Below are 18,559 nucleotides of genomic sequence, written 5' to 3'. Positions count from 1 at the left end.
TATGGTGCAAGCCTGCCATGGATGTTGTCACATTCATACCAATAGCTTCCATAGCCTCTTTAACGCACATACCAAAAGGATGGATGGCAGTCTGATGTGTGATACAGGACCTCACAATGTAGAGAAAAGAGACTAGTCCATGTATGATGATCTGGAAGGGACTTTATTTTTAGGACATAATTAAGAGAAAAATGTTTTTATCTAAGTGATAGAGTGGGTTCATTTGATTCAACGTAAAGACTTTGAATGGGTGATGTGCAAAAAGCACTGGTAGCTAATTGCATACCCAGATGATGAATTGGGTCCAACCACCAGACCATGATCTCCCTTGCAGAACTGTGAACCTGGGACCCATAATCAAGCTTTGAACATACAAGTGCATGATAAATGTAAAGCAAGTAACATTGATCAGCACCCCAGAAGAGGATAGAGTGCAGAGGATATTCAATACTTTTCTGCACTTTTCCTGAAGATGACGAATAAGCATAAAGAAAGTTAGCTTTCTTTCAAAGATGAGTCCCAAAACTTGGCTTCGGGTGCAAAGGATAATAGTCTGTCCGATTCTTAAATCAGATCAAGCAGGACAGTGTTTTTTCTGAAAGAAGTGTACACAAACAGTTTTTTTCCCTAGATAACCTGAATCCATGACAAAGTGCCCATGAAGAGACACAATCGATTGCTTGTTGAAGATGTCTTTCAATGACTCTCATATTGCAGGAAAAAGAGAGAGAGAGAGTAAATTGTGAAGTCATTGATATAAAGGTGATTGTCTACTGTGGGAGGAAGCTGTTCAGTAATTGAGTTCACTTTAATCAAGTAGAGGGTCACACTTAAGACAGAGTCTTGAAAAACTCCCTCTCCTTGATGATATGGCCGATAATGTAATTTTCACTTGGATTTGAAAGACAGATCTGGATAGAAAGTTCTTAATAAAAACAGGAAGTTGTCCACTGAGACCAAGATTAAACAGGTCTTTTAAGATGCCATAACTCCAGGCTGTGTCATAAGCTTTTTCCATGTCGAAGAATACTGTAACCACATGTTTCGGGAAAGTGTGTTTTATACATGTTTCTAAGTGGACAAATAGTGCAAGGTTGATCAGTGTTTAAGAAAGCCACATTGTGTGTTGGAAAGAAGTTTGTTGCTTTCTTAAGTACCAGAACACCCTTATATTTACCATTTTTTCCAAGACTTTACAAAGGCAGCCCAATCAGAGCAATTGAACTGTGCTGGAACCTTTCTTGGGTTTGGGATAACAATGACAAACAACTGACTTATGACAAGAGTCCAGAAACTTTTCTTCTGTAAATATTCTGTTGTATAGTAAGAGAAGGAGGATCCATAGAAGGTGATTTATCATCTTATAATGGGTGTTATCAGGAACTCATAAGAGCTCTTTTGCTGTCACAAACAGCCCAATAGCTCTTATGATTTCCTCCTTAAAAATGGCTGATTGAATGGCTCTATCCTCTTGGTACAACAGCTCAGCACTATTTCTCTTGTTGTTCTTTCAAAATTAAAAAATCAGAAGGACAGGAAACTGTTGCTAAGATTCTGGCAAAGTTTTTTCCCAAAATGCCTGCAATACAGATCAGCAACAATGGATCCATTATGTTCCAAGATAGACAATCAGTGTGTTCTATATCTACCTCTCATCTTTTGGATTTTATCCAATACAATTTTTGCATTGGTTGTTTGATTGATTGATAATGTAAATTAGATCCAAGATTGTTTTTGACTCTGGCATCTCACATAGCATTCTTTGGCAGTGATGTTTTTGGAATTTTTGCGGTTACTGAATTGACAATACAATCTGTTACATACTTCGCTGTTTCATTGATAGGTGTTTGCCTGACTGCTTCAGCATTAAACTTTTTAAGATGAGAAAATGTGTTCCAGTTAGCCAGGTCCATTTTTCACACAGACATCTGCATAAGTGGACATGGTACCTGTGAAAACACAGTGCTAATAACATAATAAAATGATACATTCCATATATGTTTCCTTGCACGTCCCATGTGAGCAGAGGAAAAATGGTAGGGGAGCTGGTTGGTTGTTAGACTGATTGCATAATAAGAGCAGGTAGGCATCTGGAAGAAGGTATTTACTTCGTGATTAATAAGACAGAGGTCATGGTTGTCAAGCATATGTTCAATGATACAACGTCTATTCGTGTTGGGACTAACCCCCCCCCCCCTCCAAAGTCTTATGTTATTAAAGCCATCCATTCAGAGTAAGGGCAGAGGCAGTTTCAATATGAGATTACTGAGTTCCATTTATTTATTTCATTTAATTCAGAACCTGTTGGTAAATATATTGAACATAAGTTGATTAGGAACCCCACAGATAGACAAATCCCTACTGCTTCTAGAGCAGACTAGTTATTCTTGTTGGTGATTGAACTAAATCTGATGCCTGCTTGGTTTCTTTATACTTCAGAACCAAAGAATGGCATGTGCTAATAATGAATATTTCTATGATACTTCTAGAATTTCTCTAATTTTGGGAAGCATATAAAGGAGTAACTCCAAAGTTGATTTGAACCTTCCTTTAACCCCCTTTTAATTAGCATACTTGATATGATGATTAATTCAGCTAATCTTACATTTATATATAATACACACAGATTCAGATATAGATATAGATATCTAATATATGTTTATGCACACACACACACACACACAGGTATAATAATCTAATATAGTGTATAATCGCTAACAGTTAATATATATTCGTATCTAAAACTCTTGTAATGGAATATAAACATGTGTTTAAAAATCCTTGTAATAGAAAGGAGAATGACTGCCCATGAGAATAGCTACTGAAATAAGTTTACTGAAAACAGAAACAAAAAGGTTTATGTTTCTGCAGCAGGTGCTTGATATCATCAATATTCTCGTAAAACCCAAGACAGTTCCATTCCAAAAATTTTTCTACTGTATAGTCATCATAGATTTGTCTGATTTCCAGGAGTTTGAGGATTACCTGTGTAGGTTTATATTTCTCAATGGATTTTGGGAAGTATGGACAATCAGTGTCCATCTCTTCCTCTGAAAAATTGTCTGATACATCATCAGATGTGTCAGGATCAAGTTCAAGTTCCTTTCAGTGGATACTGAAGTATCCATTTTTTTCTGAGGGAGTGTCTGGTGGTTTGTCTTTAAGTAATAACCTTGCCATAATTTCTTTCACAAGTGGGTTCTCATAGAATGGAAGTATTTTTGGAGTGGGACCATACATTGTGTGATCATGCACTTAACATAGAAGCACTCACTATCATAAAGTTCAGCTATAGTGAAATTATCAAATGGTGGAATAGACATATGAGTTTGACTAGCTGTTGACATTTTATTAACTACTATCTTCACAGCATAAGAGGCTCTCAGAACAGGTGTGGAAGTGTATAACTTCCTTTTTGTATTCTGATAACATATATTTTGTTCTGTTTTCATCTTTTGTATTTCTTTTTTATCTTTCCATTTCTGACATGCACTGGAGTATGCCGGATGATTTCCCTGACAGTTGACATATGTAGCATTCGTTGCAGAAGAAGATTTGTTATTATGCTCTTTACCACCACATCAGGCACAAGTGGCAGAGAAACGACATGCAGTTTTGGCATATCTGTATTTCTGCCATTTGAAGCATTTTAGTGGGTATCAAAAGTAAAGATGATGTTTCTGGTTGGAGTCAGGTGACCATCCCTAGGGATGAGAATGTGCTTCATATCTGTCACCACCTGATTTTTCAGCTCTGAACATATCTCCTCATCAGGAACACCTACGAGATCCCATTCTGAGAACACTCCTCTACAGGAATTGAGTGTTTTATGGGGGATGTAACTGTTATTGGTAATTCACCCACTGATGTTGGCATGATGTTTCTACAAGGACTTTGCCAGAACATAGTTTCTAGCTGTTTTGGAAGAACCTGCTAGTCCTTCTAAATCTTTTTAAATGAAGAAAGTTGTCATTTTCTCTATTAGATTTTCGGTTGTTGCATGGATGATAAGAAAAAATAGTACATTTATGAGGTATCACATCTTTTTTCTTCTTACTTCTGTTATCGAAAGGTGTATCAATGGTATCATTACTTGGTCAGGACTTTGTTAGGACTCTTGAAACAATTGAGGATGAAGAGTTCATGCTTGAATGGTTTTATGTTCAGTGCCATAGTTCCCCCCACTCACCATAGAACCACATATTGATATCCATTCTCTAGCAAGCAATGACTGTACTCACTAGTGGAATACCTAGGTTACTGTGGGCAGAATATGAGCACCACAGCAATCTTTTGGGCACTGTCCTGGACCATGGAGAAGGAGAATTACTGTAGCACACCTGACTCTTGAAGACAAGCCCACTAGCTACTTGATCCTGATTCGCCATCCAGTACTGCCCATCCTGCTGAAGCAGAAGCCAAAGTAGTGTAAGATCACTGGGATCTTGATTTTCAGATGTCTACAAGTCGCACTGCACAGCAACCACATTCCCAGTGATTGTGGTAGTCTGAAAGATAGAACAGTAAAAAAGACTCAAGAGAAGGAGCAAAGAATACCCAAAGAAAAGCAAAGAAAAATAGAAAGAATGAAAAGGGCCAGTGCCATTACTTAAGGATAACCCCCCACCATGAACATGTGTCTCACATGGAGGGGGGGGGGTAAGATGTGCACAAATTCATGTGGAGAGAAGACAGAAGAAATAAGAAAGAACTCATTCACTATGTTATTGTTGATAATGACATCTTCATTCAGGACATAACAATGAAGAGGATATGAAATTGGAAGTGACAATTACTAAGTGATAACCAGAATAAAAATGAATATCACATTAAAAAGAACAGTCTGTATAAAATTAATGTCGAGTAGCTTTTTGTAGACTCAACTATACAAACATTATTGAAGAAAGAATGAAATAGTTCAAAAACAAGAACCAAACCTTGGAGTCTCAGTGGCAAACTCTGAAGAAATCATTAACTAATTCAGCAAGAGAAGCATGTGGTGAAGTTGTCTGCAAGGATAGAAAAATAAGAACGCTATGGTGACACAAGAAGTTAAAGAAGCAGTCCTGGAAAAGAAGAAAGCATACTGAAAGTTCCTTCCAAACAAGTCAGAAGATGCTCTGAAAGAATACAGACAGAAATGAAAGAGCAAAGCTATGAGTGAAAACAGGTAAACAAAAGTCATAAGAAGACATCAATAAGAATCTAGAAGATAAATATGAGGAAGGTGGCAAAGTGTTTTGGAGACCATTGAAAAGCTTAGAAATAGAGGTAGGATTACTGTAAAAGGAATCAAAGATGATAAAGGTGACATAAAAACTAGAACATGTAGACCATCCATATATGAAGATATGGATGTTCTACATGTCTGGAGTAATTACTTGGAAAAACTGTTAAATGAAACAAGAAACAGAACTGTAATTGAAAAATTTCAAGAGAAATGCAAACAGAAGTACATATTAATACTTCAGGTAGAAAAAGTCACAAAAAACTTGAAATGTGGAAAGGCAGCTGGAGTAGATAATATTCAATCAGAAATGCTCAAATATGGAGGTATAAAAAATTTTGCAGAGGATTTGATATATATTCTCTGCAAAATCAAATCCTCTGAATTAATAATTCAGAGGATTTGATCAGAAGGTTGAATTCCAGATGAGTGGACTAGAGCGCTCATATTGCTACCTATAAAAAAAAAGGGAATAAAACTGAATGTGAGAATTACAGAGGAATTTCCTTACTAAATGTTCCAGTAAGATTTATGCAAGTATCCTTGAGCAGAGGCTGAGAAAAATTGTGGAAGAGAAACTGGGCAAAGAACAAACTGCATTCAGGCAAAATAAAGGTTGATAGTATCAGATTTTCACTTTACAACGAATAGTTGAAAAACTATGGGAATATGGCAGTGATCTAAATTTTGTAGATCTGGAAAAAGTATACAACAAGATTCCCAGGGAAAAGCTTTTCAGAACACTACAGTTGTATTGGGTAAATGGAACATTATACAGAGCAATACATAGTCTATATTTAAGTTGTTAGTCAGAATTGATGGGAATACAGGAAGGTGGTTTGATATAAAATCAGGTATAAGACAAGGATGCACATTATCTCCATTCTTATTCATCATCTATATAGATCAAATTATGAAAGAAAGTGCCATTAAACCTGATATTAGAAGTGGAGATATCAAACTTAGTTCTTTGCTTTATGGAGATGATATACTCTAAACACATCCAGTGCACGTCTCCAGGATTCTCTAACTAAATTGAATAACAGTTGTAACAAATTTGGCATGAAAATCAGCAATAAAAAAACCAAAACTGTGAATTTAGGCAGAAATAAAAAATAAACACAGAACACAGTTCAGGAACATGGAAAACTTCAGTTGTATTTTGAATGGTGAGCCTATAGAACAAGTAAAATATTTCAGCTATTTAGACACAGTTTTTAGTGAAGATGGCAAATTAAACCTGAAAATAGACAATAGAACAACAGAATATGCAAAGCTGGTATGGTGGGGAGCTAGCTGAACAAATTTATGTGGAATAAGAGAGAAATTAGCCAAAACACCAAACTAGCAGTATAGAAGACAGTGTTCAAACTAGTTTTAAGCTATGGATCTGAGAGTTGGGTTAGAAATAAAGCATTTGATCAGAGACCACAGATATTAGAGTTCTTAAAAATATTAGAGGCCTGAACAGATGGCATCAGTAGCAGAATCATATTAAAAACGAAGACAATTGGAAGGAACTTGATATTGTTTACATTCAAGAATGTGTGAGCAGTTCTAATCTAAGGTTATATGCTCACTTAAACAGAATGGGAGAGGAAAGGTTAGCAAAACAGTTTTGCAAGAAAAAGACCCAGAGGAAGACCAAGGCTAGGTGGATTGATTCAGTATTGATTCAGTCAGAAATGCCTTAGAAGAATGAAATGTTAGATACTACAACATTGGATTCTCGTAGACTCTCGTAGACATTGGAGTGCTGAAAAGAGATTAATTTGGAGGAAAACTGTTGATGGGAGATTATTAATGATGCAATCGTAATCATGTGGTGCTGTCATAGTAACCTGAACACCAGTTGAGGATACATATCAGGAAATTAATGATGATATATATATATATATATATATATATATATATATATATATATATATATATATATATATATATATATATATATATATATATCAGCTATAAAACTCTGATTCATCAGTCACATGTAAATAAGAATGACTGCTTTCAAATGTCCCAGTTTTAGGAGGGAATCTTATTAAGTCTCTGTGCTCCTGTATTATTAATTATGTATATATTAGTTATATAACTAATATATACATAATTAACAAATTTGTTCCTTTAGCTCTAATACAGACAAAATAATTAAAATAATAAATTAATTGAATAATGAATATAAATACATAAATCCTTTAAGGCTTTTTTTTATTTTCAAAAGTCAGTGAGCAGAACTCGTAAGCTTAATCATGTTTTCAAATCAATGGGCAGCAATTCTCTATTCATAGTTACCACCGATAACCGAGCTCATGACTAGCGATAATTTTAAAGACACCGGGAGCAAGAGTACGTCAGATGAATTCTGATATATCATGATTTTAAACCGTAATTGTATTACTGTCTGAAATAGTGTGAGTTTTGCAATTTTTCCAAGATATAAATATAATATTTGCCTGCACCAAAGAGTGACTAATTAATTTTACTTTTTTTTAAAAAAATCCTCTAGCTGGCAACTAGAACTGACTGAACATATAACAGTCTTCTGGTAGCATAGCATTAAGGAATCAAAATTTGTTGCTGCAAGACTCCTGTGGAATTTCAGTTATGATTATAGTGGCTATTTCAATATATATATATATATATATATAGTATATATATATATATATATATATATATATATATATATATATACTAGGAGGGCTCTTTCCCCCCCCCCCCTCCGGCACCCAACCTCCCGAGTTCCGGGCTGGTAAGACAAAAAACGTGACATAAAAACGTTTCAAATTTTGGCTTATCTTTTTATATATAGAGAGAGAGTAGATATATACAGTGGTGAGCTATAAGGGACTAGCGTGAGCCCCTCGTTCTTCTTGTTTAATAATCTTGTAGAACTAGAAAATACCACCACAGAATGTATACATGCTACTATAATTACTACTTTAAATTCATATGGATTTTCTGATAACTATTTAAAAAATCACCTCATTGCATTTTATTCTGATGGAGCTAGTTAATGTTAGGAAACAAATCAAGTATCGCAATCAAACTTCTACAAAAATTTCCCAACATTGTGATTTGGCATTGCGTAGCTCATCGTTTACAATTAGCATTAGACGATTCGATAAAAAACATTAAAGAAATAAATCATTTTGAAATATTTATGAATAAATTATATGCATTTTATCATCAATCACCAAAAAAATTAACGAGAATTAAATACGATTGCAAAAGACCTTGGTGTCAAAATTTTAATGATCGGCCGCGTGTTTGGACCACAATGGGCAGCTTGCAGTTTACGAACGGCTCTTGCTGTGTGGAGAAATTACCCAGCTTTATGCAAGCATTTTGCATCGAACGATAAATATAAGGGCTTTTTAAACCAAGTTCTCAATTTGGAATTTTTAAAAGATTTAGTATTAATGATTGATACCCTGCAGGAATTATCATATCTGTCAGAAGCTCTACACAGTCACAATATAAGTATTATAAGGGCTAAGTTAGCCTCCCTTTTTTTTGCTCGCCAATGTGAGCCCTTTGTTAAAATTTCCATAGCTCACCACTGGATATACAGCTATATGTTGATCCCATACATGAGATGTCAAAGGATATACAAGTTCTTAAGTGCTGTGTATGGGGTGTTGGTGAGAACTGAGATAGAAGTTAATTGATGTTTTGTTTGAAGAGCTACAGGTAGTAGTCTGAGAATACTTCATGACGAAGATTGTTCCAGAGGACAGGAATAGATAGAATAAAAGAGAAATAAGGGAAGCAGGTTCAATTGTTTTTGTTTTTAGCTTTTTGTTTCATAGTTTCCCAGCATCCCTTTTGCAATGAAAAGAGATGCTGGGAAACTATGTCTTGTTTTAAAGGCCTAACAGAAAGTGGAGCGATGATGGTTGCTAGTTCAGTGGAGCAATGATCATCAAAGTACCTGTAGAAAAGACACAGCATCAAAATATTGCATCTGTGAGATAGAAGTTGAAGTGCATCTGTGAGCTAAATTGCTCTACTCTGGACAGAATCACTCTATCTTTTTTTTTTTTTTTCATTCTGTTCAGCACCAATCATCCAATATATTCCATTCTGTTTGATTAAAATCATTGCAGTCTAAGTATGGGCTGAAGTTACTGGTTATTTTTATCTACAAACCAAAATGCATATCTACAAAACTAGAGCAAGTAGACATTTGGCCCTAATTTGGGTTTGGACCTTTTGGATATGTCTGGGAAAGGAAAAGAGAAAGTTCTACAACAAGGCCAAACAGACTGCATATCTAATTATAAGAATAAGTTATGTTGTAATTTGTTATGTCTATACACTAATGCCAGGAGCATCAGAAACAATGGATGGAGTTCGTTGCTTTATTGAATATGATGTGGCCTAAGATTGTTGGCATTAGTGAAACCTGGCTATTAGAATCAGATTTGGTAACTGGGATCAATAAACTTGGTATATTATTTTTAAGAATGACAGAAGAGATAGGGGAGTATTACTAATGATATCAAACGACTTAAGTCCAGTTAGGGTAGAAATGCAAGAAAACAATGATGGTCTACACGTCCCATGTAGCATTGAGTTCGAGACTATCTGGTGTGAAGTGGAGGCTAACAAAATGAAATATATGGTACGGTATTGCTACTGACCTGGCAGCTCAGTTGCTGGAGACGAAGAAACCATCATCGATTTAGACTTATGGGTACTAAATGAGTGATCTTTATGGGTGACTTTAATTATCCAAACACTGATTGGGTAGAAGAGAAATCTCTTGATAAGAATGAAGAGGAATTTACTGAATTATTGTGAGACAACTTTCTCAAGCAGCATGTGAAAGAAGGAACTTGAGGGCAGAGTGTTAGATTTGTTCATACTGAATATGACTATTTTACCTGTTAGGATCACTGTGACAGTGATCATGCTGTGCTTCCTTGGGAAGTATCTAATTATACTGATGTTCCCATTATAACAGGTTACATACTGAACTACAAAGCTGGAAATTATGATAAACTTAGGAGAATACTATCTTTGGTTCCATAATATGTTATTGAATGGGAAAAATGTTAGCAATGCATGGGAATCGTTGAAAAAAGTGCTTAAATAAGGTGGTATCTGAATGTATCCCTAGTGTTTGAAGAATATATAGGTTGGGAGTGAAATAGATGTGCTAAGATATATCAACCAGGTGTATGTAGCATGGTATACAGTTCTACTGCTACATTGGATGAAGAGTCAGAGGTGCATGAGAGTGAGGTTGAAGAGCTATTGCATAATCTGGATAAGAATTTGTCAATAAGGACAGATAGAATATCAGTACTTTGCTAAAGGAATGTTCAGCTGAATTGGCCAGGCCTTTCACATGTTTGTATAACTCAAGTCTCAGCTCAGGAATGATACTACAGGAATGGAAAGAAAGTATGATAGTTTCATTGTACAAGGTTGGTACAAAAACCGATGTGTCTGAATACTGACCTATCAGTATCTCTGGTACGATAGTGAAGATTTTAAAGAAGTTGATAAGAACTCACATACAGAAATGGGTAGACAAACAAGCTATACTCTGTAAGGAGTAGCATGGATTTACTAAAGGAAGGCCACGTTTTAGCAATTTGCTCATATTTTATAACACTATTATAGCCAAGTTGGATAAAGGGAATGGATACACTATGATACTTTTGGATTTTGCTGAAGCATCTGATAGGATACCACATGAAAGACTGTTGCATAAACTGGAGAATATGGGATTGGAATATAAACTCTTGAGTTGGATCAGTGGATGGTGGACAGACAGATATCAGAGTAAGTGTGGTGGTGGCTAACTTTCTTTTTGGGCACTGTCCTGGACCATGGAGAAGGAGAATTACTGTAGCACACCTGACTCTTGAAGACAAGCTATCGAAGACAAGATATCATAAAGTGATATATGGGAGGGGGGGGGGGGAATCTGCAGATTTAAGGTGACAAGCAATGTAACCGAAGGTTCAGTCCTTGAACCATTGTTGTTCAATCTATACATTAATGACATTAGGAAGGGTCAAACAGGAGAGGTACAATTGTTTGCTGATGATGTGAAGATAGGCAGGTAATCAGGTTACTGATATCCAGCACTTATAAAATGATTTGAATAGGCTGGAAACTTGGGCAAATGAAAATAGCTATCAGTTTAATGTTAGTAAAGTAAAGTTATTGGAGGTATGAGGAGATTTCCAGTGGCATATTATATCAGTGAGCTTATGCTACAAGAAACTGATGAGGCTAGGGATCTTGGCATAATGGTGGACAGGAATTTGAAGTGCAAAGGTCACACAGCAAAAGTTGCAAATACAACTCAGAGGATAATTGCAATGTTGAAGTGAACCTGTCAAGGTTCGCTTCAACATTGCAAATATCCTCTAAGGATAGGGATGTCATTTTGCCTCTTTATAAAGCCTTGATAAGACCCCACCTGGATTATTGTGCACAGATTTTGTGTTCTGGTTCCAAGGGGATAAAGAAACTGTGGAAAGGGTGCAAAGAAGAATTACAAACATTATATCCAGATTATGGGATTTAGATTATGAGGACAGATTGCGAGTATGTGGATTACCGACTCTGGTTAACAGGAGAAAGAGGGGGTTGATATGACAGAGGTCTATAAACTTTTGAACGAGTGTTATAGGATACTTTGAATGATGAAATTTTTTGTTATATGGAAAGTGCGGAGAGAGAACGTGGGTGCATCCATGGAAGTTAAATTTGTTTGCAGTCAAGAAATTATAAAAGCTAGGTTTTTCTCTCAAGAGCAGTGATTGAGTGGAATAGTTTGCCTTTAGGAGTAGCAAGTGCATCTAGTGTGAATGAATTTAAGAGAAGATATGACAGCTAGCTTGGGTGATGTATAGTCTTCCTCTATGAGTTCTTGACTCCCTGGAGGTCTGAGATAATAATAATAATCTTGGGATAACTAGGTATTTCAAATTCAGTCAATTCTCTTGATAATTTATTCAAGTAATAATTCAATTAATGAGATTCTTTATTTTTAGGTGATTTCATGCTATGTCATAATAATCTATCACCCAAAAACTTACAAAGATTCATGGGATATGAACTCAAGGCCAGTGACATATGACTTCTTAGCTTTCATACAACTAATTTTATAGCAGTGATATTAATTACAAATAATATAATTTTTCTAACAGATGAGAATGATAAATGCAAGAAAGCTTATGCATATAGAACATGTACTTACTTTTAGATCCACTAACTACCAAGCCTAATTCTGCAGATACTACAATGCATCCCACTTCATTTTCATGTCCTGTCAATGTAGCACGTGGAGTTGGCACATCTGTGATGACAGTTTAATTAAAATATATAGCAAAAATCAATTTTGGCTTACCAATAAAAACAGTCTTTTGTAGAATGATATTAAGTAAAAAACTATTTTGGTTTCTTTAAACCAGAAAGACAGAATAGCAGCTATAAATGAACAGCTGATGCTATCAAACCTACACAGTATTAAGTCTTAAACCAGAGTCCATTTTCAGTTGAGACTCATATCCACAGTGTGGTATCACTTTTCATTGCTTATTTCAACATTCACTCCTGAGTATTTTTAACTTGGGTATAATTATGTTAAAGATACCAAGCAATTTTAAACCTTACCACGAGTTGCCTTGGTCTTGCACTACCTGTAGGATCAGCTAGTCTTGCATCAATTGCAGGCGCAAACTTGACATTTTGTCTGTTTGCTTACTTGGGAAACAATGGAGTAAAACCAGGTTTAAAATTGCTTGGTATCTTGAACATTCACTCCTGAATTCATTCCCAAAAATTAATAATGAATGTTTCATAATTATCATAATCATGAAAATGATTGTGAAAAATTTTCATTACAGATCAGTTAGAGTTAATTTGATATAACATGCTTCTCAAATCAGAGAGCATATTTAATATGATCAAGGCTCGACAAATTATGCAAAATCTTACTCTTCATGCAAAAAAATGTGCCTTCTCAAGACCACCATTTTTTTAAAAATAATGTGATGTGTATGTATGTAAATAATATGTAGAATGTAATGAATATTATATTTTCAGAGAAGATAGAGGAAATAGGGCAGGAGGAGGGGCATTAATAATGATAGCTGAAGAACTTCAACCAACAAAAACAGAAATTAAGAAAGATTGTAGACCTGATGGAAATGGTTCATTTAAGGCTGTCTGGTGTGAGATAAAGGCCAACAGGACAAAATATATTGTTGGTTGCTGCCATAGAACTGGGGGAGGGGGGGGTCCAGAAGATGTGAATAACATGCTTCAGCAGATTAGAACAACGAGTGCAGGTTAGGCAATTATCATGGGGGACTTCAACTATGGAGATATAGATTGGAAGGAGAAAAGGGCATATGGCAAAATGGAAATGGAATTTATACAGTTACTAGGGGATAATTACCTGAAATAGCACATGATGGAAGTGAAGAGGGGTTTGAGAGTGCTGGATCTGGCATTAGCATCAGAAGATCTATCTATAATTACAATAGCAACTCTACCTCTGATCAGGGAAAAGTGACAAGCAGTCTTGTCCTGGGAGGTTGCTCAATAATGTGGAAATTTCAGTCAAGAAAAGGTTAAGCAGAACTATAAAGCTGGTGATTATGACAAACTTAGGAGGCAACCTGGACCAATGCCATGACATAAGAAACTACATGGAATTAATGTCATTAGTACATGGGAAGCAGTCAAGGATTGTTTGAGCCAGGCAGCATCAGAGTGCATAATCATGGTCAGGAGGATAAACCAAGTAGGGATTAAGTGGATGACTAGCAATATAAAGCAGGAGTTGCAAAAATAGAAAGCATTATGGAAGGAATACAAGGTGATCAGCATGCCCATTAGCAATACAAAGCACAAGCAAGAAGAGTTAATATAAGGAAGGCTATATCACATTTTGAGAGAAAATTAGCTAAGCATCAAAGTAAATCCAAAAGAGAAAGAATGATTATGGAAAGATAATCCATGCCTCAGTGCTAATTGCAGGAAAGTGATAAAAGCAAAAGAAAGAGTTCAATTATTAAGTGATCACTTTACAAGGGTATACGAGGTCCAACACAAAAAAAAAAAAACGAGACTAACTCTCCGTTCCCTATACCTTGGGAACGGAGAGTGGGAGTGGAGAGACAAAGGGATTATTATAGAGCACGTTCTAACCTGTCACCGTGAGACAAGGCTCAACTCCATCCCTTTACTCAGTATGAGTGGAGGCGTGTTCAAATATAGACGTTTTCTTACCCTCGGTTGGAAAATGTTAGAGTGCAAGAGTGAACAGTGAGTTAACATCAAATTTCTTGTGAAATTAAAGAAATTTGCGATGGAAACTTTTCAATTAATGACTGAGGCTTACGATGAAGAGTGCATGTCTTGTGCATGAATTTTTGAATGGCACAAACGATTTTTGGAAGGCAGAGAAAGCGTGAAAGATGATGATCACCCAGGCTGCCCACACAATGCAGTTACCGATGACAACATCAAAAATGTGCAAGATGTAATTCAAAAAGACAGAAGGTTGGGTGTTTGAGCTTTAGCTGAGAAAGCTCATTTGGACAGGGAAAGTGTTCGATGCATTTTTATGAACGAATCGAACACAAAAAAGTTTTCTGCAAAAATGGTTCTAAAAATGTTGTCAGATGAACAAAAAGAACATCAAAAGGGACTGTGTTTGGACCTTTTGCAATGCATTAAGGATGAACCCGATTTGTTGAAGTCAGTAATTACTTGTGATGAAACTTGGATATTTACATATGATCTGGAAACCAAGCGACAATCAATGCAGTGGAGGTCAGCAACATCTCCAAGACCAAAAAAGTACACGAGTTGTTCCAAGTTCAAGGCCATGTTGATTGTTTTCTGCAATATTCAGGGTATTGTAATGGCAGAGTAGGTTCCCAGCAGCCAGACGGTAAATCAGCAGTATTACCCTGAAGTCTTGATGAAACTGCGTGAACGTGTGAGAAGGAAACGACTAGAATTGTGGAGAAACGATTGGATTTTGCACCAAGAAAATGCGCCAGCCCACAACACTTTGTCTGTGAAGCAGTTTTTAGCTAATCACAACATCACTGTGCTTGAGCACCCACTCTATTAGCCAGATCTGGCTCCCCTCAACTTCTACCTCTTCCCAAAGATCAAGCCGGTGCTCAAAGGAACCCATTTTTTGTCGGTAGAAGATGTGAAAGCAAAAACAATGGAGATCCTTCACAGCCTTTCAGAAAATGATCTGCAGAATTGCTTTGAGCATTGGCAGCATCATATTCAGCTGTGTGTCAACTCAGAAGGTAACTATTTTGAAGGAGATTGTAGTTGGTTTTCTCAATTTGTTAAATAAAAAGAGATACAGGCACAGTATCCCGGCATTTAGCTAAGTCACTTGCCCCTCTTACTGGCAACCCCTCTACTTTTGTAAAAAATTCAATCCATTTCAAAACACTGGTTAAAAATCTAATCCTAAAAAATTCAGACATAATGGTTAGTTTCGATGTCACCTCCCTATTTACCAATGTACCACTTATAGACACTCTTAATTTAATCAAGTCTAAATTTCCCCCAGATATTTTTGAATTATTTCAATTTACCATGAATGCAGGTTACTTTATATGGGGGGGAAATTCTACAAACAGATTAATAGTACTGCTACGGGTTTCCCCCCCTCTCTCCCCCGTTAGCAAATTTTTACATGGAACACTTTGAAAACAAAGTACTTACCACAGCTACATACAAGTCACAAGTGTGGTTGCGCTATGTAGATGATGTGTTTGCCATCTGGCCCCATGGACAAAACACTTTGGATGCTTTTATCACCTACCTAAACAGCCAACACCCCAAAATTCACTTCACAGTAGAAAAAGAATCAAATAACTGTTTACCATTTCTTGACACATTAGTCACCCGCCTTTCAGATGGATCACTATCTTTTTCTATTTACAGAAAGCCTACACACACACAGGAAGATACCTACATAAACAATCACATCATCATCCAGTCCAACAGTACGGCATTTTAAAAACACTTACACACAGAGCCAGAGCCATTTGTTCTAACGATACAGCTCTGACCACTGAACTCCAGTACCTGCGCCATACGTTCTTCGCCAATGGCTACAATCCCTACAAAATAGATAAAATACTACATAGGCCCATTACTCTGCCCTCCCCTAATACACAAGAATACAACATGACCATTTCTATTCCCTATATCAGAGGTACATTGGAAAAGATAGCCAAAGTATTGTTGAAACATGGCCTTCGCACCACCTTCAAACCTCATGTCAAGCTGGCAACTCTGATCTGCTCGCCAAAGGATAAACTTCACCCTTTAGCACACCCAGGAGTGTATGAAGTTCCATGTGACTGTGACTTGGCCTATTATGGGCAAACAGGCAGATCAGTGAACATCCGCCTGGAAGAACATGAAAGATACATTCGCTACTATTACTATGGCAAGTCGGGACTGGCAAACCACGCTTCGGACACTCCTTCACACAGGATTAGATGGAGGAAAACGAATTTGCTATTTAGGAGTTGTTATAGATCTGAAAGATTATTTTTTGAGTCAGCAATGGCTTTGAAGAATTCTCCCAACCTTAACAAATATGGTTGCATTAATTTGCCAAAAATTTGGGAGATGGTTATCCTAAGAAAAACTCCTGGATAACTGTTTTTTTTTTTTTTTTCGTTAGAGGGCGCCAAAAATAGGACTTTAGATCTTTTGTCTTTTGCAATTATATTGTTTCACTCGCTCACTGTCGCGTTTACATGTGTGTTGTGCTCTGATGATGCTGAGTTGAAAATCAGTGAAATATTAGCGTTAATAAAACATATTTGTTGATAAAAGTGTTTGTGGTGTTGTTAATACCGTGAAAAATAAGTCATGAATGAAGGCAGAGTCTCATTTTTTCTGTGTCAGACCTCATATTATTCAGGTAGTAAGTATGCAGTTACTGATGTGACAGAGACTGATGTGAACGTTGAGGTAGATGAACTGGAGGTACTCAGTATATTGAAAAATATCAAAGTGAATACAGCACTGGGCCTGGATAGTATGTTTGCTTGTGTGTTACAAGAACATGCAATTGAACTGGCAGTACCTGTGACGAAGTTGTTTAATCTAAGTCTCAGTTCTAGCAAGGTTCCAAGGAAGTGGAAAGAGGGTGAAATAATTCCATTACATAAAGGTGGCTCCAAGACAGAATTAGCAAATTACAGACAAATTAGTATCTCTGGAGTGGAGGTTACAGTATTGGAAAAGTTGGTTAAAAGTAAAATTCAGGGATGGTTTTTAAAAGAGAGATTCAGTAATCTATTCACATTTTATAAAAAGTGACAGCAGAAATGGATAAAAGAAATGGCTACACAATGATACTGCTGGACTATGCAAAAGCATCTGACAGAATACCACATTGAAAACTATTACGAGTTGGAGCAAATGGGAATGGATATGAGGATGGTGACTTGGATGGGGAGTGGGTGGCTGATAGATAGATTTACACAATTTATATGGCGGAGTGGAATCAAGGCAAATGAGGGTGACTAGTAGTGTGCTCCAGGGCTCTGTACTAGGACCACTACTCTTTAATTTGTAATCAATAATAAAGCAGAAGATTTGAATGGGGATATTCAGTTAAACAACTGAATATCCCCCTTCAAATCTTCCGATGATCCTAAACTAGGGAGGGCAATAGTTGATAAAGGTGATGTAGATATCTTCCCAACCCATTTGTGTGTCATTTCTTATACAGGAGGTTGGCCACCATGATGTGACTCATGGTTGACTATGGACATAATGACATGTGGTGAGGACCCTTATCTCTTCCACATATTGTTGTAAGTATTCATGGCTGTAATCAGTGTGTGTGTGTGTTCACAGGGCCGATTTGCCTGTTCTAATAGACAAAAAAACCCAAGTTTCAAGGTGAAAAAATACTCTACCTCCATATGAGACTGGCTAACACTCACCTTTAGTCAAAAGAGACCAGATAAAGGTTCCTCACATTATAAACAATCATTGAACCCAGGTTTTTCTGACCAAAGGGCTTTGTCTATACCGACTGAGCTATGGAGGCTCTTGATTTGAATAAATTGGCAGCGTGGGCAAAGGAAAATGGTTATCAATTCAATGTTGTAAAAATGTAAAGTAATGCACTTTGGGATGAAAAGATTACACACTTTGTATCCCATTAATAAATAGTACTAGTTTATAGGAAATTGATGAGTCTAGGGATCTGGGGGTGATGGTAGATAAATTCAAAGGATATATTGCAAGAGTTGGCAAAATAGCTCAGAGGATTACTTGGATGATGAAGAA

General features: G+C 36.4%; 1 protein-coding gene across 1 annotated transcript in view; it reads right to left on the bottom strand.

The window, feature by feature from the left end:
* rg (A kinase anchor protein rugose) overlaps positions 1-18,559 on the bottom strand; it is a 1,380,990-nt gene that overhangs the window by 36,280 nt on the left and 1,326,151 nt on the right. Inside the window, exon 50 of the mRNA XM_090393458.1 lies at positions 12,453-12,551. Coding sequence (XP_090249584.1) covers positions 12,453-12,551 — 99 coding nt within the window. The remainder of the gene's footprint in view (positions 1-12,452; positions 12,552-18,559) is intronic.

Source organism: Typopeltis vanoorti, chromosome 5, assembly GCF_054136105.1.
Source record: "Typopeltis vanoorti isolate ZY-2024b chromosome 5, IOZ_Tvanoo_1.0, whole genome shotgun sequence".
NCBI classification, from domain to species: Eukaryota; Metazoa; Arthropoda; class Arachnida; order Uropygi; family Thelyphonidae; genus Typopeltis; species Typopeltis vanoorti.
The sequence above is the reverse complement of the archived record's forward strand: the minus strand, read 5'-3'. Positions and strand labels throughout refer to the sequence as shown.